The sequence below is a fragment of the Ailuropoda melanoleuca genome, chromosome 2, assembly GCF_002007445.2.
Source record: "Ailuropoda melanoleuca isolate Jingjing chromosome 2, ASM200744v2, whole genome shotgun sequence".
NCBI classification, from domain to species: domain Eukaryota; kingdom Metazoa; phylum Chordata; class Mammalia; order Carnivora; family Ursidae; genus Ailuropoda; species Ailuropoda melanoleuca.
The window spans coordinates 13417354-13443887 of record NC_048219.1 but is presented as its reverse complement, the minus strand read 5'-3'; the positions used below and the strand labels follow the sequence as shown (position 1 = coordinate 13443887).

Genomic DNA, 26534 nt, shown 5'->3' with positions numbered 1-26534 from the left:
ACACTGTAATTAAAGTGTGTTCTACAGCCCTGTGAACATAGGTGCTTAGTAAACGATACTTTGCTTCCTTTCCTTTCCTAAAGGAATCTTCACTTGTAGGAAGAATGTTTTCCTTGCTTTTTCTATAGAAAGGGGTTATGCTGATAGATTTCATAAAGTATGCTTTCCTCCTAGAGATTATTTCCCCAAGCTAGAACCTCTTGCCAGGAAAGAGTGTGAAGAAGGTTAAATTTCAAAGAGTCCTCTTTCTTTCTGTCATTTTTTTCTTTCTTTTGTTGACATTGTTCTTTTTGGAGTATGGAATGTGAGAGAACAGCAGTTTCAGAAAGACTTCTCAGTATCCTGCCATTCTGGGCAGTGACAAAAGCCTTGTGTTGTAGAGTCCACTGTCTGGGATAACTAATCAGCCTTTTGCTCCTATAAATCCATAGATTTCTGTTGCTTTCCTAAAGGAATTGGAGGTCACGATCTAGAGAATCAAGTAATTATTGTATTTAGCAATTTCGGTAACATCAGCTTTGGGGTTTTTGTTGTCCTGCAGTGGTGGTTGATGATTGCATAATTATAGCAGTGAAAATTGCAGTTGACAGAAAGCTGACCTAAATGTTTTTTTACCCAGATGATGCTTTGCTGGGACAGCTAACTATTTCAGGCCAACATTTTATGTAAGATCATTTGTGTTAAGTAAGTAACTGATTTAGCACTATCAGAGTAGGAAAATCACATTTTTTGAAGAGTACCTACCAAATACCAGGCCCTTGGTTATAAACATTACATATCTTATCTCACTGAGTCCCCATGATAATCCTAAAACAGATAGTTTTAGTCTCATTTTATCCATAAAGAAATTGAGGCCTAGAGAGGCAGAATGACTTGACCAGGATCACACAGCAAGAACACACCAGAGCCAGGAGTCTAAATCCAGGTCTGTTCACTCAATAGCCTGTGCTCTTTTTCTTCTGCTACTCTGCCTTCCAACCACAGGTAATCTTTTGGAGGACCAAAGACAGTTTTTTGCATTGAATCATGATGAGCAGCTTGTTAGTTGAGGAATTCCACGTACAGGGGAGGGAGAAGCATTTCTGAGTGTTTCTGTATTTGTAGTGTAGCACTTGGTTAAACGGAGTACTGTGGGTTTACTGGGCTAGGCTTTAGTATCCCCTCAGCTTGGTGCTTAAAAACACCAACGGTGAGCAGATTGAGTATAGAAGTGCAAAAGTGGTATTGTTGGGAGTGGTTCTGGTGGGGATTAGATCATACCAGTTTCATTTTAGAGAAGTTTGAAGCTTCTGCCATGGAAGAACCAAGAACCATGTGTGTTCAAACTGAGGGAACATGCAGGTAACACATGACAGACAGATTTCTTATATATTTTAACTTATCAGAGCTTTTTCACATCAGTTTTTTAACAAATGTACTAATATCTTAATAGAAAAAATAAACGACATACAAAGAGAGAGAAATAAGAAATTAAAATGATTTATAAGCATTTAAAAAATGTACATTCTTGTTACTAACCAAAGAACTGCAGATTAAATTTTTTTTTAAATTGAGTAATCTCGGTGCCCAATGTGGGGGTCAAACTCACAATCCCAAGATAAGAGTCCCATGCTCCACCAACTGAGCCAGCCGGGTGCCCCCAAAGAACCACAGATTAAAATGAGAGATCTTTTTTTAACTTATCGTATTGATGAAGATTGAAGTAAATATATTTAATGCTGCCTGTGGGTGATGTGGTTGCCCTCATACAATGCTGGGAAGTTTGAACGGAGAACTTTTGGCATAAGTATCAAGATCTTTAAAAAGTTAATATCTTTGACCCTTGTAATTTCCCTTTGAGGAATTTATCTTAAGGATATATTTAGATGGTTGTGAATGAGAACATTCATCAACACTCATTTATTTTATGTTGCAAAACATTGCCACAATCTGCCCAACGGTAGGAGCGTGGTAAGATTATGGCATGTCCACATGTGAAATATTATCCAACTTCAATTCACAGTTTAGAAGAATAAGTACATGGGAAATGCTCTTAATGTTCAGTGATAAAAGCAGGATATACAACTGCATATTCACAATGGTGCCCATTATGTGAAAAGAGAAAAATACTTTTATATAATAGAAAGTCTGAAACAAGATACATAATTAAATGTTTATATATTTTTTGAATGGTGGAATTATTATTTCTGTATAGTTTCTGTGTTTTCTAGATCTTTTTTCTGTGTATATGTATAACTTTTTTAATAGGGGGGAGGAAAAAACCTACCTGAAACCTGAAAAGGCAACACAAAATAATGGCAGCAAAAACCTGGCATTGGCAGCCTGAGTCAGTTTTATCTACTTGTGAGTTTGTTTCATTTTTAATGGAGCTTTTAAGATTTCTCTAATAAAATACATTCTTGATTGTTTGCTGTTGTCATTTAGCTTATGGATTGTATGCATTATTCCTGAAAAACTAACCAAAGTAAGGCAGCTCCCTTTTTTTTTTTTTTAAAGATTTTTATTTATTTATTTGACAGAGATAGAGACAGCCAGCGAGAGAGGGAACACAAGCAGGNATAAGGCAGCTCCCTTTTTTTTTTTTTTTAAAGATTTTTATTTATTTATTTGACAGAGATAGAGACAGCCAGCGAGAGAGGGAACACAAGCAGGGGGAGTGGGAGAGGAAGAAGCAGGCTCATAGCAGAAGAGCCTGATGTGGGGCTCGATCCCATAACGCCGGGATCACGCCCTGAGCTGAAGGCAGACACTTAACCGCTGTGCCACCCAGGCGCCCCAAGGCAGCTCCCTTGTAATTACTGTTTACCACTTGGCAGTTTACTCCATCCCTAGCAGAACCCTAGGCACCCACTGACTTACGTACAGTGGGCTCCTTTTTGATTTCAACTTCCGTGTTCAGCGCCGAAGCCCACCGCTAGAAAGCAGTGATTACAATTTGTCTGACAAAAGATGCTCTGTGTTTTCCTTATGGACCATTGAATCACTGTTTTTCTGTTTAATGTTATTGTTAAATGGCTTAAAGATAGCATTTTGGACTTGGGGATTATCAGTATCTGTAGACGAAAGTGAGGTGACTCCAAGAATTTGGAAAGTCCTGCAAGAGATAACAAATTCTTAACGGCAGACGTTTTGCCTGTTTTACTTATACTAGGTATTCCCAGCAAGTACTGAGTGTTTGGCAGATAGTAGGTTCACCATAAAAATATTTGTTGACTGAATAAATTAATAAATGAGAAATAAGGGAATTGTTCTTTGAGAATTTAACATTAACATCATCTGTCATTTGAGAGTTTAAAATTAACACGCTCAGAGCAGAGGTACATGAAGGTACCTTAAGGAGACACAATGCCTTTGAGAGAAACAAAGTCTGATTCAAATATTCACAATATGCTAACATATCTGAAGAAAGAATATGTACGTCTCAAGAGTTCTGTCTGCATGTGTGTGGGAGGTGAGAGGGCCTCCACCAGCACTGGAAACCTAAACTATGGCGAGTCACAGAAGCTTCTGTAGGACTAAAGCTAACAATTGGCTGTGAACACTTGTACTGATGTTCCCCGGCTGCTGGGAGGTAAATTACACAATGAGTTAATAAGTAAGTTCAGAGAACAAGTATTCAATTCAGAACCAGTTTTTGAGAACTTACTAGCAGTCTGGTCCTAGGCTAGGAATGAGGGTAATAAAGATCAGAACAACACAGTACACTTCCTGCCCTGGAAGAACTCCCAGTTTCGTGAGGGAGATGGATGTTTAAGACCTGTGCCATGGCAGGTGAAAAGACAGAGGGATGCAGTGCCCTTCTCTGTTTCCCTTCCAGCCGACGCGCTGCACTTTCTAATTATTCTTCCCTCACTTCCCTTGTCAGCTTGTTCCTTCAATGTTTTGTTCTTCAGCGTTCTGTTTCTTCCCTTTCTTTTCTCACTCTTTAGTGCTCCCCCTGAGCAACCTCATTTTTTCCCACAACTGTAACCTGTGTGCTCTTGACTCCCAAATCCATAGCTGTTTGTTTACTCCTTTCCAGAGCACACAGCCACGTATGTCACACTTTTCCAACTGGATGTCTCCCAGCTACCTCTAACTTAATGTATCAAGACCAAACCCATGGTCCTTTGCCCCTCTTCCTTCTGTATTCCCTATAACAGTGAAAAGACCACCTCCACTTGCATTCCGAGGTAGAAATCCCTGAGTCATGCCACACTCCTTTCTCTCCTCCACGTTCGAATCACTGTTCGTAGAGTCCCGTCTCTTGCTTCCACGCAGAGTGCTCTGTTCCTCGGCATATACTGTTAACTGTTCTCACTGAGGGATTCTGATACAGGTAAACATAAGCTCCTTTCTGACATGTTCCCTGAGGCCCCTGGTTTGAACTTACCCTTTATGTTCTCATGGGGTCTGTACATCTCGCTTATACCATGCTATATAGTGTGTGGTTTTAGGCTGTGTTGAGGGGAGATTCAGAGGAGGTCTTGCTCTAAAGTGTGGTCCTTAATCCTAAGGTGAGGCCTTTCTGGTGTCTGCCGGTCTGTGGTGTTCATGTGATTTCTTTGCTCTGGCAGAGTCAAGTTCCAAAGTGCTCTTATTCCTGCCTCCCCCCCACCCCCCAGCACTGCTTGACCTCTAGTGATTCTGTTTCCCTCTCAGCCCTGTAACATCTACTATCTAATAAACCTCGGGTCTTGCCCTGTACCTTTACATTCTAGTCCTCATCCTGGCAGGGAACCCTCCCAAAGGACTTCTGGGGCTCCCTCTTCTCAAAGCTCCTTCCTCTCCAATGTCTCACCACTCCAGGTCTAGCCAAATTCAGAACTCTGCTTCTGGGGCTCAGTGAGATCCCTGTGTTCTCTTCAAGTTCCAGCTTTTGGTGCTGTGATTGGGAAGTTGTCCCTTAACAGAGAACTGGGCAATTGTAGGGCTCACTTCAAGTTTCCTCTCTCTTGGGGATTGTAGCCTGTACCGCCTGTCATCTCCTGAGTAAAAACACTTGTCTGTGTATTCTGTCCAGTTTTATAGGTATTTACGGTAGGTGGTGAGTCTGATACCAGGTATGCCAAGGAGTAACCTCTGTTCTAAGTCAGTAACTTAAGTAATCCTAGCAGACATGGCTGGGAGTAGACAGCTACTAGGATTGATCACTTATGTGTCTGCTTCATTAAACTGTCTGAATCATAGTTACATACCTAGCATTTAGCACATAGTAGGTGGCAATAAAGGTTTGGGGTTAACCTAAAAATAATGCTGGAAATAGCACCACGTTGGAATATACGTGTTGAGAATTGTTCTTTCCTTCTCTGTTTTCCAATCTTGGCTCGTTAAATGGGCACTTCACTTCCTAGGAGGGAAACAGAATTTGGAAGGTAATCTTTGCTCTTTTTTCTGCCTTTGCTCTCTCCCTGAATGGAAGAGTGATTTTTTCCTGATTGGTGAGATTGGAAAAGAATCCTGTTGTATGGAATGGCCAGTCTTCAGGATTGGCATGTGCTCTCTCCCTGCCATGCTCTAACTGGTCTGCCCATGCCAGGACAGCCTGCATGTGTCCAATTGGCTAAGTTTAATTAATTAGAAAGCCCATTTCTGAGTGTACATCTAAGCTGTGTTCTCCAGTCTCACTTATGTTAAAGATGATATATTTTTTATCTTAGTGAGCACACATGCAAGCAAGAGTGTGTATGTGGGGGGAGGGGCAGAGGGAGAAGAGAATCTTAGGAGAACGTGTGCTGAGAGTGGAGCGCCACACTGGGCTCAACGTCACAACCCTGCGATAATGACCTGAGCCGGAACAAGAGTCAGATGCTTAAGCGACTGTGCCACCTGGGCGCCCCTATAAAGATGATATTTTGGTCTCCATTTACCTCAGCCATATTTTTTTATTTTTTGTTTTTTATTTTTTAAGTAATCTCTACACCCAACATGGGGCTTGAACTCACAGTCCCCGAGATCAAGAGTCGCCTCTATACTGACTGAGGCAGCCAGGCATCCCTGACGTATTTTATTTTTTAATTAGTCCCAAACTCTGGGTGGGACCTTCAACTCCCCATAGAGACTGCAGATGGGACAAAGGTAGCTTCTGGTTTAGCAAGAAGTCTTTTCCCCACTCGTTATCATTCTCTTTTTGTTCTCATAACTGCCTGCATTTGCCCCTGGCAGACAGAAGTCACCTGAACTCAGTTTCCTCCTTTGCCCCTACCCTTTGGTTGTACTTGAGGGCTATAGTACCAGACAGACCGAGTGGTATCTTTTTCTTTTAAGAGAGTAATATATTTTGACCATGCATTGGTTGCATCTTTAGGAGAAAAGCATTTTCAGGGGACTTTTTAGGGGGCATTATATCTCTGTTCTTGCTGGGCTCCTAATTTAAGGTGATGACTAATGGAATATATCTCATAGTGATGAGCCTTCAGCAGGAACTTTCTCCTGCCAAACTGTCCTATATTCTTAACTATATTGCAGTACAGGAAGGTGATAAATTATTAATCCTAAATCTGTCTCCTCAGATTGTAGGATAATGACTTGAGCATATGGCAGCTGGGGAAAGGTAGAGTTTTCTGGTTGTTAACACAAACTGCAAACTTTTTGATTCTAAAATTCAGCTAGCATCGAGCAAGTCTTTGGGATCTTGTTCTATCACAACTTAATTGACCTAAGATCAGTGAACATCCTCTAAAATTAACCTCTCTCCCAGTGAAATGAAGTAATTGTGTCTTGCTTAAACACTCTTCAGTAAAAGATAATCATTTTAAGTCTTGCTGTGTATCTTGGAGTATAATTTTGGTGGGTACTTTTTGCCCTTCAGAAACATAATGCAAACCCAAATTTATTTCCTAACTTGTGTGAAGTGAAGAGGGATAAGAAAATGGCATAATTGGGCAGTAAATCCAATGTGATTTAAAAGCTGTCTGAAATGGACTTGCATCAGGAATTCCTCAAGGGAGGGAATAATAAAAGTGGAGGGATTTATAAAAACAAAATAACAATTGCAGGGCCAAAGCAAGCCTTTGGGCTGATTTTGGAGATTTGCATAAAAATCTTACTAATTGGAACATCTTCCAATTCACGGTATTGTGTGGAAATGGTAGGAACAAGATCCAGAACTGTGTGTGTGGTTAGTGTTTGGATGTCTCAGATGAGTAGTATTGAGAAGTTCGGGTCAAAGTGCATAGCTCTTGGTTTGAGGGCTTGCCTTTTCAACTTTCTTTCTGATCTTTCATCCAAGAGCTTCATTAAGAAAAGTCAGCCTGTGTGGTTAAGATCCTTGAGCCACTTTTGATTTCAGGCAATAATGGATAAATTTTAGAGAGAAGTTGCAAGAATGGGTCTTGACTACCTACCTATTCATTAGCCAAGTCCTGGTTCTCTCATATACTGGGTGGTGTTACTGAAACCCAGGTTTCTCATCTACAAAATGAGAATGACAGTATCTCTCATAGGATTGTTCTGAGGACTAAATAAAATGTTGACACAAATATTTCATCTACTCCCAGGTGCGTAAATAACAGTTCAGCAAGTGTTAACAGTAGTCATTATAAAATGATAATGTAAAATCCTATTCGATTAAACTCTTGTCTGACCCTAAGATGACTCAGTGGGCAGCAGGTTTGAGGTCTCTGCTAGCTTCTTTAACCTCTGCCCAGTGGATCTCAGTTCCCACATTTTTTTAGAAGTAGAATGCAGGCAGGCAGCTGGCCTTTCTGCATTGTCAGGAAAAGGAAACCTCCATTCGTATGGCTTTATAGGCCTGAGGTTGGTTGAAGCCATGCCGTGACAGAATGAGCTATCTTGTATGTTTTCCATACTTACAACATGCCACTGAGGAGCAAGACTGACTACTTGTTTCCTCTTTTAGCCAGGGATACTTTTCCTCTGGAAGGGGACTCTGTTATGCTATCATGACAGCATCTGGCCCTCAGCCCCAATTCACTTTCCCCCAAACTGATGATGTACCCGTGCTTGGCAAGGCCTTGTGCTAGGCCTGGTTATTGCTTTGACTGGGGCTGATTCAATAGCACTTTTGTATTTTGTGTCTGAAGTAGCTTGCCAGAGTTAGTCCCTTCCTTTGAAATACATTTATTGTGTACCTACAATCCTAGGCATTAGAAATGCAGCGGTAAGACAGACATGGTCTCTGTGCTCCTGGAGCTTGCAGTGTGGTGATTCCTTTGCCATTCCTAGGGAACAGGAAATCTCTTTGAAAGGGATGGTGTAAACTGGTATCAAGTTTCCCTTGAAAGAGGCTAATGCCTCCCTAGGGTCCCAGGGTAATTCAATGACAGTGGAAACCCAGTCTTCTCTGCAAAATCCTAGAAGTATAGGAGACAAGGCAGTTTGATGTCTGGCCTCAATGGAGTGACCTTCTGCTAAGAATTGTGTAGGTGAAGCCCCTGTCTACAGTACAATATGTTTCCAGCTTTCCTTTTCGATCCAGCCTACTCTCTCCACCATTAATAACCCATGTCCCCAAATAAGCGGGGAGGGTGGTTATCTGGAGATTTGGGAAAGTGTGACGGCTGCAGCCTTTACCTCTTGGAAGTGTTTGTCCTCTAGTGACTTCATAGTAAGTATTAGATATACCTAGCCAGTCAGCTCTTGAAATTCTTTTCTGCATCAGTGTGCTCCTGTCTTTTTGGCATCAGGTTGGTTACTCAGGCCCTCTGGTGAACGGTTCCAATGCTTAGCATCAGGCAAGTACCGAATTCTGCAGATTCTGAACTTCTCTGGTTAATCTCAAAAAGAAACTAAAATACCTTAAGATAAGCAGGAGTTAAGAATGTCCCTGAAGGGGGGCGCCTGGGTGGCACAGCGGTTGAGCGTCTGCCTTCGGCTCAGGGCGTGATCCCGGCATTATGGGATCGAGCCCCACATCAGGCTCCTCTGCTATGAGCCTGCTTCTTCCTCTCCCACTCCCCCTGCTTGTGTTCCCTCTCTCGCTGGCTGTCTCTATCTCTGTCGAATAAATAATAAAAAAATCTTAAAAAAAAAAAAAAAAAGAATGTCCCTGAAGGGTGCATTAACCATCACAGACACTGTTCTAGGAGAAACAAAAGCATAGAGGAATGCTGGCCAGGGCCTATCTGACCCCACCAACTGCAGACTTCCGCTGCGGTGAGTGCCCAGTATACTCACCCCAGTTCCCCTTTTCAAACCCTCCCAGTGAATGACAGGATTTTGAGGAATGCTGTCTTTCTTCCAACTGGCTTCACATTATGCTTTGATTCTAATCCAGTACCACATTTGCGTTCGAAATAAATGTGTGCTCGCCGATTCTCTCACTTTTAGGTAATAGGGGGAACGACTGGTATTATCAGACCTGGGAGATGGGGAGTTTATATTGATCTGGTTTTCCTTCTCTACTCTAATTTCAGATTCAGACTTAAAATTTTGAAAGGACTGGCTTTTCAAAGAAATGACTCCTCTGTTTGTGTCTGTGTGTATCTGTGTTGTGTGTGTGAGAACACAGCTCCGTGTTTATTGTCCTTAAGTGGGGGCAGCCTGAGTCAGCTGGAGGCTTACGGAAGTGGGCCAGGTAAAATGAGTGAGTCTTAATCAGAATAAATGGAGAGAGAAGCAGAGGAGCCCGATTCCATTTCAGGAAGTTGAGTAATCTGCATCCTGCTGGGTCAGTCTGTGGCTTTTAGCCCGAAGCATAACAGCCCCAAGTGCAAGAGCAGTGCAGAGCTCTCTCCTACCTGCGCATTCCGTTTCATCAGTCTCCAACTGCTCATTTCAAAATCGCTCTCAGCTGTGCTCTCCAGAGTGCTTATAAGCCGCACCCTGACATTTCTCACAATGCACTTTTCAGATAACAGGGTGAATTTTCATGTTACCTCTTCTGTGAAAGGTTAAATGGAGGGCTTGGCCTCTCAGCTCAGCTAAGCAGACCTTGAGCAGGGTTGTTTGCCCAGGATGGTCGAGGCAGAAGCAGAAGTTGTCTGGCCTTTCCACGGAGACTTTCACTGACAAGCATACCCTCCTTTCCTTTCCACGCTGTTTTGATTGAGCTGTTTCGCCTCCACTCTTTATATTTCACGTGGGGGTTGCTCCCTTGGCAGCATGGCTGCCTCTGTCAGTGGGGAGGACAAGGAAAAGAACGAAGGCCCTGCGTGTGATGTGTTTTCAAGGGTTTTCCTGTGTGTCTGTGGGGAGTATGTGTGTGTGTGAGACACACGTTTGGATATCCTTATTGCCCTGCTCAGAACTAATGTCGCTTTTGAAGCAGCAGAGTAATATTGCTGTTTTACAGATGATGATAAGGAGAGGCCAGTTTCTCTGTGGCTAGAGGGAGTCCATACTGGGTGATTTGGTAGTGAGAAGTGTTGACCATCTTGCCCCAATTTTTATTTCTGTCAGGAGATTGAGTATTACAATGAATTTGAAAATGGAGGTATAAGAGTAAGACACTTGTAAGTCCATGTCACCAAAACGAAGTCTATTAAGGGCCACATGACTACAGTAAATAAACCAAACAATACAGATTCTCTGAATGTTGGTGCTGCATTATGTTGATGACTTTAACTAGATTACACTTTCCTAATATTTGTGATCCCTAGTTGTATGCATTGTCTTATATTCAGTGCCTTAAAATATGCTTACTGCTTAATTCAAGTCACTTAATGATAATTAATATCTGGGTGTTATGTACATACTGTAGATATATACAATTCAGGTCAACAGACAGTGTCTCCAGCTAAATAAAACCCAGTTCCTGCCATCAGAGAGTTCACACTATGGAGGCAGAGATAGATATAGAAGCATAAAGAAGCATGATAAATTCCAAGATATGCCATGGGAGCACAAAGAATCGGGCAGGGAAGAGCTGAACCCTGTTCTATAACAGGCTGGTGAAACAAGTGATATTCCAATCCCTTTGAACTTCCTTCTCCCAGATTCATTTGAAGTGATTTTTAACCTGCAGATCTCTTTTCACTTCTTTATCTCAGAGGGAGAGGTGGAGAGACGAGTATGTACAGCTCTGTAAAGTCTAGAGAATAAGAGCCCTGAGAAAATTATTTCTGTACAGATACAGATTGGCTTGGATTTAATTTAAATAAACTGGCTCTCAGAAATTCTAAGAATACTAACTACTCACACAGTTTTGCTTTCATTTACACACAGATGAGAAAGCATCTGTAGCTCTGCATTTTATTTGCTATAAGCAAAAAGTGGTTTAAGATATTTAAGAATTCAAAGCTTGGTTGTATTGAGTCCTCACATGTCCCAGTTCAGCCCACTGCAAGGTGGTGTTTTTTTTTTTTTTTTTTTTTAAGTAAANTGACACTTACATAATTCTCCAAAAAGAGAAATTTCTAGTGGATAAATTGACATAAACTTTTCCTTTATTGGCCATATCTGCTGAAATAGCACTTCATGGTTTGCTCTATTATTTCCTTATATCCTCTCAAGCTTACTGCTATTTTATTTAATTTACATATCTCTGCCACAGTCCTCTAAATGACCTTCTCTTGAGAAAACCAAATCAGCCAGCAAAAAATTTTGAAAACCTTCCTGAAAAAAAAAGCAGTGCTCTGATTCAAGGTTCACTGTGTGTGGGTTTCCAGAAAAGGTTGGTATGATTGTGATGAATGCAAATAATTTATCAGCCCTGCAGTCAGAGACAGCAGTCAACTGCAGGTTTTTAACAATAACATCTATAAGTGGTCCGTATAGGGAATTGATAGATTCATCACATCATACCTGGGAGCTTTCTCTATAGAAAAACAATTTCTTTTTAGAACCACTTTTATGTACAGGATGAAGTTTATCTGTTATCTTCTGATACCTGTGCTTTTTGAAGTACAAAGCTAGTGTTACTTAGAGAGGTGTGGGTTCCTTCATGCTGTGGCTTGGAGGCGTGCTCTTCTTGCTGACAGCATTCTCCGGTCTTTTAGTCATAAGGTGGTGGGAGAAAAAGCGAAGCAGGAGGTTCTGAGTATATTATATGCAGCCATATAACCCCCTAGTTACAGGTTCTTTTGTTTTTTTTTTTTTTAATCATTTGCCTCCATTCTGCCTTTAAATATTATAAAGTTTAATCATTTAATGGTTTAATCATTTGCCTCCAGTCTGCCTTTAAATATTATAAAGCCCTTGATGACTGGATCATTTTTGGTGACTTTATGGCAGGAGAGCTATTTTCAGCTATACCAGTGTTTTGATTAATACTCTCACTTGCTGCTTGGTTGTGAAAATGGCTTTGGACTAAACCTTAACAGATAAGTCTTTGAAACTTAATAGTAACTGTATCCAATTAATGCAAACTTCGGATTTTTTAAAAGGTATCTGGTAGAAGCTAGAGGCATTAGAATTGTGATAGACTGGTTTCCATCTTTTCTACCTAGGTGACCAAAACTTTGAGGAGTTTTTTCTTTTCATTCTCATCAATGCTCAGAAGAAGGAAAATTGAATGGCTCTAGATGTCATCCGTGATGGGTGGCCATTTGTCTAGGTGAACTGGAAACCATTCTCCACTGTCACTTTGTTCAGAAAGTTCTGTGGTGAAAGCCTGTCTTTCCTTTGAGTGAAGTGGAGTGACCTGGAATAGCTCGGGGAATGGAAATTTGGTTGGTCCTTTCGTGAGCAAAGATTGCTTTGTGATTTGAAAGGATTTTTTAGTTTAGGCAGGAAAGGCTCTTTTCTAGCTGGTTACATTAGATTCAACAATCTCTTCTCAATCCATTTGGCTGTTCTTCCATTTCTCTTTTGCACATCTCATACCTCCCATTCAGTGCTCTCTTCATTTTAATTCAGAAAGCCATTTCTCGTTTCTTAGTGAACTGGGAACTTTGCTTTTCTCTTCTGTCCCTGCCACCTTTTAGCCAAGGAAATTAACATTAAGGAGCTGATTCAAATGATGACAACTCAAGTAATTCCGTAATGGAGGTGACATCTTTTCCTAGATTTTGTTAGTTTAAAAAATTGCATAAGTTTATTTAAATATTGGGTCAGTGTTTAAAATTAAACAAGCATTTTACTGGGCCTACAAATACAGAGATACAGTTACAACCCCAGCACTTAGGGCAGAGCAGGTGAGGTAGACCAACAAACATGATCCAGTGAGAGAAATTCTATGATAGAGGATATGCAGAGAGGAATCTTGGGGTGAAGGTCTCCTCAAGGAAGACTTTCTGGAAGAAGTGGTGCCTGTGCTAAAATGAAGTGTAGTAACAACAAAAGTCATGGCAGCGAATATATACTGAGCTTTAACTACATGCCAGGCAGTGTGTTAAGTACTTCGCATAGCTTACCTTCTTTTATGTCTATAATAACCCTGCGAGTTTAGGTACTGTTACCATCATTTCTGTTTCTACTCATGAAGAAACCAAGAAAAATGACCCAAGATGACACAGCTAGTTAAGTTGGCTGCATAGAGATTCAAACCCAGGCAGTCTTATTTCAGGGGCCACAGCCTCAACCTGTGGGGTGGGGGACAGAAGATGGGTGAGCTGGAATAAGGGTGTTGATCTTGATATGGAATTTTTTTTTGGAAACAATGTTTTTTTTAACTCAGATTTCCAGAAGGTTCTCTGTGATCCTCACCTTGGTGACTGGATGTATTTTTTTTCATTAAATCAAGATTAAATGAGGGTGGTCTTTCATAGTCCCTTTAACCTGTAAGATATCAGTATTCTGCCTTAGGTTGGTAGATTAAAAGAACATTTTCCTCCTCTTTTGCCCGCAAGTATTGCCATCTTCTACAGAGATGTTATGGTTTTTCTCTTCAGCAATTTGCCACAATCCACTGCCTTTAAGGTTTCTTTCTTTCTTTCTTTTTTTTTTCCTTTTTTTAAAAGATTTTATTTTTTTATTTGACAGAGAGAGAGACAGTGAGAGAGGGAACACAAGCTGGGGGAGTGGGAGAGGGAGAAGCAGGCTTCCCGCTGAGCAGGGAGCCTGGTGCGGGGCTCAATCCCAGGACCCGAAGGCAGACGCTTAACGACTGAGCCACCCAGGCGCCCCTACCTTTAAGGTTTCTTTAGCGACAGTGTTTACAGGAGGGGACTTAACTCTTCAGAGTACTTTTTTTTTTTTTTTTTAAGATTTTATTTATTTATTTGTCAGAGAGAGCACAAGCAGGGAGAGTGGGAGGCAGAGGGAGCAGGTTTCCCACTGAGCAAGGAGCCCGACATGGGACTCGATCCCAGTACCCTGGGATCATGACCTGAGCCAAAGGCAGATGCATAATTGACTGAGCCACCCAGGCGTCCCTCTTCGAAGTACTCTTAATCAGAGAAGTGCTTCAACACTCAGGTTTTGGGATCAAGTGGCTGGAAACTTGTTTTCCATGTAGCAGATCATCAAGAGTTAACGTGAATAGTGGCTGTGAGATATCTGTTGGGCAGCTGGTTCCATGGGGAGTTTGTCTTTGATCAGAATTGTCTTTGGGAAAAGTGGAAACGTTACATACAGTCAAGGGAAAGGAGTCAGAATATGGACACAAAGCCTATTGATTCTTATTTAGCAGTTAGTTTAGTTTCAGCAAATCACCTACACCACCACATTTAACAAACTGTGCTCTTAACAAAGCTAGGCACACAGCAAAGGCAATGAATGGTAATTATTTTCTTTTCAAAGGGCTGCTTTGTGAGGGTGCTGCCACCTTTCAATCTAACCTGTGTGCAGTTGAGGAAAAAAGTGTTGGCCCTTTTGAAGAGGAGAGAGGGCACCGGTTATTACCCGGCTTTTTCCAAACTTCATAATACCTGACTGTGCCCTTCAGAGGATTTAGTTACCTCCTCTGCTTTGCTTTTTGAATGTGCTAGCCGCCACGGGAGAGAGCTGGTGTGGAGAGTCACTGGAACCATTTTTGTACTTGTTTGTTAGTGGGTGTGCAGGTGACAGACATGCTGACAGTCAAAAAGAAGGTGGAGGGTGCCCCCTGAGGTGGTTTGTGTTTGAACAGTTCCTGTGAGTTGTTTCGGGGATTGATAATGTGCCTGCTTGTCTCATTTTCGTATGGCAGCCATCTTGGCCGAGACCTAGCGCTTCCGAGAGAGTGCGTACTTTTGGTTATAGCTGCAGGAAGATGGTGTGGAGCAGAGTTCGGTCACTGACGCCACCAAATTTAGGACTGCTGCTCTACGGCTTGGTTCATGACAGGTATAATCATCAAAGGAAAGCTTTGAATGGATTTTTGGCTGTATTATAAAATTGTGAGATTTTTAAAAAAGAATTTTAGTTTCAATGAATGTTAAAAGTTAAGTGCAAATTTTGCCTATATAATGTTCTCGCCAATCATTGTTGTCCACAGAAACTTGGCTCCCCTTCCTCCACACCAGAAGAATGTACCAACTGGTTGTTTTGTTTTGGTTTGGTTTGGTTTGGTTTGGTTTTTGGTTTTTGGTTTTTTGAAATAATACTGGCAGGGCATTCTCTCCACTCTCATTCCCATCATGTCAGCCCTTCCACTGGGATCCAATTTGATGAATTTGGTTCAAGTATGAATTCCCAGTGACCTTAACAGTATGGCTCCTAAGGTAGTGGGCATTCTGTCTCTGCTTCCTTCTTGGTTGCAAGCCAGAACAGTTTCCAAATTAGCTGGAAAATTTACAAATGCCAGAGGCAACAGCACTGCCTCTCAGTGTTTCTGGAGTTGTTCACGGCTTTCTATAGTATTTGATGATTTTCTTCTGGCAATAATTTATATATTCTATAGACTTTTCCACTCTGCTACTTGGAATTATGAAACCTGGTCTAGATTTTGTGCTAGATTTATTAGAATTCTGTATTTTGAGAGATGATAATGATAAGTGAGCATTGCTAGCTCCAGAGCTTCCAGTTTGGGGGTTCCTCCAGGTAATACATATGGGAGCTCTGTATTCTCTGCTTTGTCCTGGCTTTAGAAGGAAAGGGATTGGCTCTGCCCTCCTGTACTCCGCCTGGGTAAGCTTTCTACATGCTCCTACCAACAGTGAGTTCCAGACATTCCCAAAGGGTTTTCAGTCTAAGGTTCTATGTAAGCCCTCTTTTGTAAGGATTTAATATTGCTTTTGCTTAGGCCCTGGGAGCAGAGCCAGGCTATGGTGGCGTGGGCAGGAGAGGAACTGATCTAAAATTGGAGCTTATTTTCATCTTACCTTTTATCCAAGTTACTTCTAGAATCCAATATTGACTGTACCGATGCTCCCCTGCTTCCTCCTCTGATGAACTCTTTTTCTCAAGAGTAACAACAATGAAAATTGAATCTTAGAGAGGTTAAGTTACTTTTCAAAGGTTAAATTATAGTAAGTGATGGACCTAGGGCTGAATCTGGAACCCATGTCTTTTAGCCATCTAAGAGGAATAATGATGATCCACTAAATGAATGGGAAAGAACTGTTTTCCCCCCATATTTTTATTATTGAACACTTAATGGAGCAACATTTTTTTGAATAACAGTTAATAAAAAAAATAAGTCAGTCAAAATCCCACTAAGTAAACATGTGAACTGAGAGATCAGAGTACCTCCTGTCTTTACTGGGAACTGTTGAGATTAATTTTCTTAGCAATGCCGTAGCCAGTTAACCTGCCCTATGCTTCACATTTCTTTTACTTCTGGTCACTGTCAAAGTGATAAGGACCATTTGTCCTTTCCCAGGCGCTATTCCCTTGAGCTAAGACAAAGGATCAAATTGTCAGGTAAGAGTCACATGACTCAGATCTTACCCGTCGCTAAGCTTTAATAATAATTTTAAGAATATAGCAATCAAGAGGTCCAAGTGAAGTAGGGGGAGTCTGAAACATCCTGTGTGAACACCTGGGTTGTTCCTTCCATCATTGAACATGCTCTGTCTTGCCCAGAGTAATGGATCAGATCTCTAACTGAGGCTTCCAGGTCACCTCACAAAGCAGGGGGAGTGTTTGGGTTCTGAGATGTTTCTCTTTTATATTACCAGATAGTTGTGTAGCGTATGTGACATTCTTCAGGGAGCCATGGAAGCAAAAGACCCTTGCAGGGCAAACCAGTCTTATAGCTAACTCCCCCTCCACACCCACTTTTATCTCCTCTTCTTTCAAAGACCTGGATTTGACCAGAGCTGCTAGCAACAACCAGGGAATTAGAATTTTTTGCTCCTTTCCCTTTGACCTTGTAATTCCCACAGATTTCCTTGACCATTTCCCCTGAGTCTAAATCTGTTCCCGCAAATTCCACAGACATCCTCTGTGATTTGCCTCAAAGCTTTCACCAATTATACCAAGGATGGATAGGCAGCAACCCTGTCATCAATTCATCATCATAATTTTCCATCCTCTCCTTTTTTCTTGCTAGAAAGTGCCTTAACCGTTGTGATTTGCGTGAGTCTGACTTGACATTCCTGTATAACTTTGTGCTTTTCAACTCACATTTACCACCCCTCCCTTCTCAGCTTTTTAACTGTGACAAGAATCCATTGAGGTATTAAACCCTCTTTAGACTGAAACTTATGAGTTAAGACATTAGATAGAATGTTCTGAGATCCCGGTTTCTCTTGGAGAAAGACACGGTTTTCCCTCTAGCCTGCAGGCAATGGTTGCTCATTCTTCCAACTCCCATGTACCTCCAAATTTGGAGGTGGAACTGATGTCCTCATCTCTCCTCACTGTCACCTCTGGAACAGTACTCCTCCAGTGTCATGGAAAAAGTTCTGCTCGTTGAGGTTTATACCACTTCCTACCTCTAGTCATTACTCATCTACCAACCATCATTCACTCCCCTCATTTATTGTGGCATATGGACCTCATCTCTTTTTGAAGTCTTGTCATCGACCTGGATGTCTTCAGTATGACCCACCTGATACCAAGCCACCTGGTTTCCTCCATATGCATACACGTTTTTATTTGTGCGTTCATTCAAAAAGATATTTTGGGGTACCTGCAGTGTAATGTGTCAAGTGCCATGCCAGAATTGGGGGTACAGTAGTGAGAGAGAAAAAAACAAAACAGACATGGCCCTGTCATCCTCGAGCTTACAGTGTGGTGGTGGGGAAAACATTGAGCAGATGATCACACAAAGAAATGTAAGTTTATAAGTGCTATAATTGCTTTAAAGGAAAGAGGCAACAGGGCCCTCAGAGTATATAAATGGAGAGGCCTGATTTGGCATGGAGGCTTCTCTAAGGAGATGATGGTTGAACTGAAATCTCATAGGTGGAGCTAACTGGGTAAAGAAGGGAGTCAAGAGAGTTCCCAGCAGAGGGGGCAGCATGTGCAGAGCCCAGTTAAGAGAGGGAGCGTAGTCCTGTGAGGAATGAAAGAAGGCTGGTGGTTTGGAACATAATGACTGAGGGAGAGCCTGCTACAAGGTCGGGCCAGAAAGGTAGACATGGTCTAGATCATACAGGATCTTCTTAGGTTATGTTAAGGATTTTGGTTATCACTCTAAGAGCCCTGTGGGAAGCCGTTGACATTTCTGTTTATTCAAATTTTTAAAATTATCTTTCAAAAGATACTACATATACGTTGTACAAATTCAAAAGGTAAAAAAGGGTATTTGGTGAACAAATAAGTCTCTTCAGTCTCTTGAGCTGCCTCCTTTCCCCTACTAAAGGCAACCATGCCAACTTCTTGAATATTCTTCCAAAAATAGTCTATGCATATATATGCATAAACATTATATTCTTTTTCCCCCCCACACAAATTGTAGCATACTAGACACACTGCTCTGAACTTTTCTTTTTCTACATAGTGTATCCTGGATATCACTGCATACTAGTACTATATAGAGTAGCCTTATTCATCCCTGTAACTGCGTGGGTCTTCTTTAATTTATTTAATCAGTTCTCTATTGAGAAGTTTAAAAGTTAATTCCAATATTTTTTGATTTCAAACAACATATCGTGAATATATATATGTATATATATATATATATATTTTAGATTTTATGTATTTACTATTTGAGAAAGAGAGCGAGAGACCAAGTGAGTGTGAGTAGGGGGAGGGGCAGAGGAAGAGAAGAGAGACTCTCAAGAAGACTCCACGCTGAGTGTGGAGCCCAACACAGGGCTGGATCTCACAACCCTGAGATCATGACCCTGAGATCATGATCTGAGCCAAAATCAAGAGTTGGACGCTTAACTGAGTAAGCCACCCAGGCACCCCTACACTGAATATCTTGATAGCATGTCACATATGCAATAATGTATCTGTTCAGTAAATTCCAAATTTAGCTACCTTTATTCTAGAAAGGCTGAATTTCTTTCCTTCAGAGTACTTACCTTAGTTTTCACTCCTACATTCATTATTGTGTCTGTTTAACCTCTGTCTCCCCATCTAAATTATAAGCTCCATCAAAGCAATGCCTAGCATGAAACAGATGCACCGTAATATTTGTTGAATGGATGAATGAATAAAGAAATAAAGATAATAGCTGGGTGGGAAGAAAAGGTGCCTCATTACTTAAACTTTTGAGGTTATCTTTTACAAGACAGAAATAATTTGCATCTCTGTAAAAATCAAAATCATTTGTAACTTATCAGTCTTCTGTGAGTTAACATCCAGATTTAGGCTCTACTCATTAGTTAATAGTAAGTCAAACAAAAATACATTCTCTTAGGGGTTGGCAAACTTTCTTAAAGGGCCAGATGGTAAAACATTTTAGGCTTTGTGAGTCTTAAGATAAAAGCCTGTTGCAGCTACTTATCTCTGCCATTGTGGGGGTACCTGGGTGGCTCAGTTGGTTGGGCATCGGCCTTCAGCACGGGTTGTGATCTGGGGTCCTGGAATCGAGCCCCAAGTTGGGCTTCCTGCTCTGCAGGGGAGCTTGCTTCTCCCTCTCGTTCTCCCTCTCCCCCTGCTCATATGCTCTCTCTCTCTCTAATTCTGTCTTTCAAATAAATAAATAAAATCTTTAAAAAAACTTTGCCATTGTGGAGCAAAAACAGCTGTGGACAATATATAAATAAATGAGTATAACTATATTCCAATAAAACTTTATTTACAATAATAGACAGTAGCTGGAGTTGGCCTTCGAGCCGTAGTTTGTTGCGCCTGGTTTATTGAATCAGTAGTTATATCCCTTCTTTCATTCCTGATATTGTTAATTTGTGACTGTTGTCTTTTTTTCTGTCATCAGTCTGACTAGAGCTTTATCAGTTTTGTTGTTCTTTCTAACAACCAGATTTTTGTCTCATTGATTTTCTGTACTTTTTGTTTTCTGTTTCATTGGTTACTCTTATCTTTACCTTTTCCTTTCTCAACTAATTTGGATATAATTTGCTTTTCTTTTTCTAGCTTTTACGATGAAAGCATAGATCACTGATTAAAAAAAAATTTTTTTTTTTGGCTGCTAATGTTTGGCCTTCATTTTTCCAGATCCTTTGGAATGTATATAATATAGATGTAGAAACAAAAAAAGCTTCATTTTAAAAAATATAAATAAGACCATCATATATAAATTTTCTACAACTTTTTAAATTTTTAAAAAATTTTTTAAGAGATTTTATTTATTTGAGAGAGAGAGCGAGTGAGCGTGAGTGGTGGAAGGGGCAGAAGGAGAGGGACAAGCAGACTCCCCACTGAGCAGGGAGCCTGAAGCGGGGCTCAATCCCAGGACCCAGCAATCATGATCTGAACTGAAGGAAGACACTTAACCAACTGAGCCACCCAGGCGCTCCCTGCAACTTGCTTTTTTAATTTAAGGTATCATGGGAATATTTCTTCTCTTTTCTTTTTTAAAGATTTATTTATTTAATTTGAGAGAGAGAGAAGAGAGCGTGCGCACATGAGCTGGGGGGAGGGGGAGAGGGAGATAGAGAAAAACATCCTCAAGCAGACTCCCTGCTGAGTGTGGAGCCCAATGTGAGGCTTGATCCCCACACCCTGAGGTCATGACCTGAACTGAAATCAAAAGCCAGTCACTTGACTGACAGAGCCCCCCCAGCACCCCTCATGGGGCTATTTCTATTGCTGTATATACAGTTCTACCTCATTGTTTTCAGTTGCTGCGTAGTATCCTATACTATTCTATACTATTCTGTATTGATAGACATTTAAGTTTTTCAAATATTTCACCAGTACAAACCATACTATAATGAAATCTTCACAAGTGAGAAGTTCTTTGGCATAGAGGTGCACAGAATATTTTTGTTAAATGTATAATTTATTGAATGTCTTCTCTTTGATGCTCTAAGGAATAATCTCTTTCTGTGTGATTCACCACGGTAACTAGATTTGGTGGCTCTTTGTTATGAATTTTCTTATGTTGTTTAAGGGTTGAACTTTGGAAAAGTCTTCCTACATTCATTACATTTCTGAGGTTTTCCTCAATATGGCTTCTCTGATGTTCAGCAAGGCTGGAGCTGTGCCTGAAGACTTTCCTATATTTCTTGCAGTGTAAGGATTTTTGTCCAGTATGAATTCTCTCGTATCCAATTAGCTCTTCACAAAGGCTTTCCCACAGTCATTTATACCACAGGGTTTATTTGCACTGTGAGTTTTCTGATGTCCAGCAAACGATATATACCTGAAAGATTTTCCACATTTATTTCAGTGATAGGGTTTCTCTCCTATATGTTTGTTTTCTTTCTCTTTCTTTTTTTTTTTTTTTTTTCTTTCTTTCTTTCTTTCTTTCTTTCTCTCTCTCTCTCTCTCTCTCTCTCTCTCTTTTCCTTCCTTCTTTCTTTTCCTTTTCCTTTTCTTTCTTTTCTTTCTTGAGGCAGGGGAGGGACAGAGGAAGAGAGAGAATCTTAAACAGTCTCCACTGTGGAGCCTGATGTGGGGTTTGATCTCACAACCTGATCATGACTTGAGCTGAAATCAAGAGTCGGTTGCTTAACCGACTGAGCTACGTTGATGCCCCTCCTGTATGTATTCTTTGATGACTAAAAAGGGTTGAGCTCTTCCTAAAGGCTTTTTCAGGTTCATTACACCAATATGGTTTCTCACCAGTATGGATTTTCTGTTGAGTTATCCCTGAAAGCTTCCCCACATATATTACATTTAAAAGGCTCTTCACTGTGTATTCTCATGATGAGTAAGGGCTGGGTTCTGAGCAAAGGCTTTTCCCAGGCTTCATATATGGAGGGTTTCTGACTGGTATGAATTCTCTGATGACTTAAAAGGATAGAGTTCTTTTTGAAAGCTTTTCCACGTTCATTGCATTTATGGGTTTCTCTTTACAATGAATTCTCTGATAATTAATAATCATTGAGTCCTTCTTCAGAAATTTCCACATTGATTACATCTATAAGGTTGTTTGCTTATGTGAATTTTCTGATGATTTAAAGGAAATGAGCTGTTCATAAAGGCTATCCCACATTCTTTACATTAATGGGTTATCTCACCTGTAAGATTTTTCTGATGGCTGATAGAGGAGGAATTATATTTAAAGACTTTCCTGCATTACAGTGCTGCTTCTCTGTGGAACTTTTGTCCTCCCATTCCAGACCTGTATCGATGACACCTTATGTTCACTCTTCCGGAGCTGATCCTTCAGAAGTATGTTGCTTTAGGACTGATGCCTTCTTTGCAAACCCATACTCCTGGACTGTGCAGGCACCTGGCAAAACTTTGCACACCTCTTTCCAGGGCTCTAGCCCTTGCTCCAGTTGGGTAATTAATTTTGGTTTGAGGAAGAGAAGCCCCTCGGAGTCCCATGGTTTTCTAGCATCACATCCCTGTGCATGTCCACTGACTGCATCCAGGTGTCTCCACTCAGTCTGGGTAAAGGTCACAGCCACATGCCTAAATGTCAGTGGTCCCCGGATGTGTACTCTGTAGTCTTAGAGCCCTCTGTCTCCTTAACTGTTCTCTTAGGTAAGGGCAGAAAATCCTGATAAGCCAATGGTTCCAGAGTCTAGAAGTCCAAAATAAAGCGTTGGTACCTTCTGAGACTCTGGATAGAACCCTTCCTTGACTCTTTTTAGCGTCTGGTGGTCACTGTCAGTCGTTGGCGTTCCTTATCTAATAGCTGTATGGCTCCAGTCTCTGCCTCTGTCATCACATCGTCTTCTTCCTGTGTGTCTCTCTAGATCATCGATTTTAGACTTTTCTTATTTTCTAAAATAAGCATGTAAAACTATAAATGCCCCTCTAAACACTGCTTTAACTGCATCTCATGAATTTTTATATGTTATGTTTTCATTTTCATTCAGTTCAAAATATTTTCTAATTTCCCTCATGTCATCTCAACCCATACTTGGGGTAAATTAGTATTCAGTCAAAGACTGAAAGGACCATTATCCAGATATTGGGAGCTCTTTCTCTGTGTTGCTTCCTCCTTTCTGGTTGTTCATTCCAAAATTCTAGCTATCACAGTCACCTTAACCTCTGTTTCCCCAGCTCAGCAACTCTGCCCTGGTCTGCTTGGGCTCTCCTTCCCTGTGGCACTGTCTGTAGCATGCTTCCATGCAGAAAGCCGGGGCGGTCATAGAGCTTACCTGTTTGCTTCCTTCCTCTTTGGGATCACAGTCCTGGACTACCTGTTGTTCATTGTCTAAAAACAGTTGTTTCATATAGTTTAGTTTTCTAGTTGCTCATGGTGGGAAGGCAAGTCCTATGGCAATTCCTTCCACAGGGGCAAAAGTGGATGTCACGGTATGTTTTAAAAATTAAATAGAACAGTGGCTTACAAAAAAGTGCAGGTTATTCTCGTCTGTGTGGACCTCTTCACTATGTTAAATGTGAGAGAATTATCCTGAGAAGAAGGATGGAAAGTTGATGTAAAGGTCACTGATGTAACCATTTATTGATTTCAACACAGTCTGTGTACTCAGATAGCTGTTACCAAGAGTCATACCATTGGTTACTGTGTGGGAAGGTGGATGAGGATATGAGGGGTGTTTCTGTAGCTCTTGGTAGCTTCATTTTTTTTTCATAGTTGCTATTTCTTCATTTTTCTTAAGGAAGTTCTATTTTTTCTGGGTTTCTAAATTGCCTTGTCTGATGTTAGGTCTGTGCCAATGTCTCTCTCTTTTCTTTTAATGAACAATGGCAGATTGGCTTCCACAGCGCCTGCTCAGTAATCCAGAAGCCTGCCTTTATTTTCCTCTTCCCTCTCATTTGACTAGTGTCCACATATAGTCTGCTGGACATTTTGTAAGTATTTTCTGGGAGTCAGGGTGGCTTTGGCTGATTATCACGTTGTTGTTCTGGTTAGTCAGAGCCCACTTTCAGTTCTGTGTACATGTGGACATGATTATCCATGTCTTCGGTGTTTTGATTCTACTGCATATTTTCTGTATGTAATTATTTAGAAAGATTTGTTTATTTATTTTAGAGAGAGAGAGCGCAAGTGAGAGAGTGGGGGTGGGGGGCAGAGGGAGAGAGAGAGAATCTCATGCAGACTCCATGCTGAGCATGGAGCCCATGTGGGGCTCAATCTCACGACCCTGAGATCATGACCTGAGCTGACACCAAGAGTTAGACGCTTAACTGACTGAGCCACCCAGGCGCCCCTACTGTATATAATTTTAGAATATATTTTACATTCTAATTCCAGGGCCAGGGCTAGGGTGAAGAAAGAGACACCTAGGGCACAGAATTTAAGGGGGTGCTCGCTCTCAAGGTCGGGTAAGCTAACTCTGCACTTACATGACCCTGAGAGTGTGCACCTCCTTAAATTTTGTGCCTAAGGCACCTGTCTTGCCTCACCCTGGTTCTGGCCTCTATAACCCTGACCATGGTTGGGTGTGTGTGTGTGTGTGTGTATACCTATAGAACTAAGACCTTAAAATGAACTCTGTATAACGGCTTTCATTTAGAACATTCTTTGACTTTTCTACATTTAAAAAAACAGACGTGAGGTAATACTTCAGGAAAATTAATGCCATTCCTGAACTAATTCAGTAGTCCAAAAGTTTATCCAGAAGAACATTAGCTAGAATTTTGGACCTTGTTATTTATGTTAACCCGGTAGGTTACTGCTGTACTTCTGTTCCTTTATTTCTTACCATGACATGGCTTGTCAGTAGGAAGTTCATTCTAGCAGAACCCGACTCATGATTAAACTTCTTGGTAATCTGACTACTGCTCTGGCTGATACCAGGTGTGCAAAACTGCCTGACTCTGGCAAACAATTGGTTAGAAAATGGATGAACCTATAACCAACCTGTAAGAGGTTAAGAGTACTCAGTTTGCGTTGCTGCCGGTTCCGGAGAGGGTATAGTTATTCCATCCAGTTTCGCTACCCGTTCTTCTGGCCCCATAGTGGTCACACTGTCCCTGAGAAATGCTAGGACGTGAGTGGGAGGTCAAGTGGTGGGACTCCCTCCCCTGTCTCTCCATACGCTTCTATCAGAATAGCTGTTTTGTTTTTTTTTTTCTGTTTCATGAACTGGAGTTGTGTATAAAAGGTCTGTGTGGAACAGACTCATTGAGAAGGGGAATCAGTGATGAATGTGGAACAGTACTTCTATAAGCTAAAGTATCCTGAGCCAAAAAACACTCTATTTTGCTTCTTCTGTTCCACTTACTAGACAGCTTTCCCACCCTCTTAAAAACCAGTCTTCAAAATAGCCTTAAATGTTGGTGTTCAGGGCTCTTTACAAAGCAGTAGTCTGTTTTTATTACATCTTAAAATGTTTTCATTCCTTGTTTTTAGATGCCAGTGAGAGCAGGTGCCAGCAGGCGAAGACAGAATTTGGAGTTGGCCTGAGATCTGGGGGAGAAAATCACCTCCAGCTTCTTGAAGGAACCCCCTCTCTCCAGTTGTGTTGGGCTGCCTGCTGCCAAGACCCTGCCTGCCATGCCTTTTGGTGGTTAGAAGGGATGTGTATTCAGGCCGACTGCAGCAGGCCCCAGAGCTGCCGCACTTTTAGGACAGACTCTTCCAATTCCATGCTGGTGTTTTTAAAAAAATTCCAAACTGCAGATGATTTGGGCTTTCCACCTGAAGATGATTTACCACATATTCTGGGGCTAGGTTGGAGTAGGACATCTTGGAGGAGACAGAGTCCACCCAGAGCTCCACTCAGACCCACTGTATCTTCCAGTGACCATCAGAGCTTAACTAGGAAGCTTTGGAAGAGAGACAGTCCCAGCGAAGAAGTAACTACACATATAGTGACACAGCGTTCTGAAATGAATGACTCCAAGGAAGTAGGTTATCTGAACACCAGTGGTTCTGCAGAGGTAAGCACATTATGAATAAGGAGCAGAGAAACTGTTAAATCTGCTTTTACATTTGGCACACATGAGCAGTGAAGCTGGTGCTTGTGGGCAGCACTCTGTGCTGAGGAGTGTCTGTATAAAGCTGCCTGGTGTCATCTTTGTGGGTGCTGCCCAGATGTACAAGCATAATTGGACCTCAGAGATGTTCACTGCATGCAAGTCTGACCATTGTTTCAGTAAAAGCAGAAATCTGCTCGTTATCTAGTCTAAGGTGGTTCTTGGCTACAGGTAAGTACAGTTGTGTGGTGTCTGTAAAAATGATTCCACAGTATTTTCTGCCAGATTGCAAAACACTTGATCGATGTGGTTACACTCAAGCTTTCCTCCCTCTTCCCCATCTCCCACGTGTAAACGCATTCCTTATGGGGTAGTTTCTATTCCAGTCAAAGTAGCCATTCCTGGCACCACAGACTAAGACCTGACCTACTGAGCTAGGGAGCCAGATGTGGCCATTAGCCAAGACGTCTCTGGGGTGAGTTCTA

At 41.3% G+C, this 26534-nt stretch overlaps 1 protein-coding gene across 3 annotated transcripts in view; it reads left to right on the top strand.

Moving 5' to 3' along the window:
• The window catches only part of KIAA0319L (KIAA0319 like), a 90719-nt gene that overhangs the window by 4106 nt on the left and 60079 nt on the right, over window positions 1–26534 (top strand). For all 3 annotated transcript variants that reach the window (XR_004622325.1, XM_019797396.2, XM_002917132.4), the window contains exon 3: window positions 25484–26013. Coding sequence is in view for 2 of the 3 variants with exons in the window: in XM_019797396.2 (XP_019652955.1) it covers window positions 25484–26013 (530 nt within the window). In the remaining variant the exon portion in view is untranslated. The remainder of the gene's footprint in view (window positions 1–25483; window positions 26014–26534) is intronic.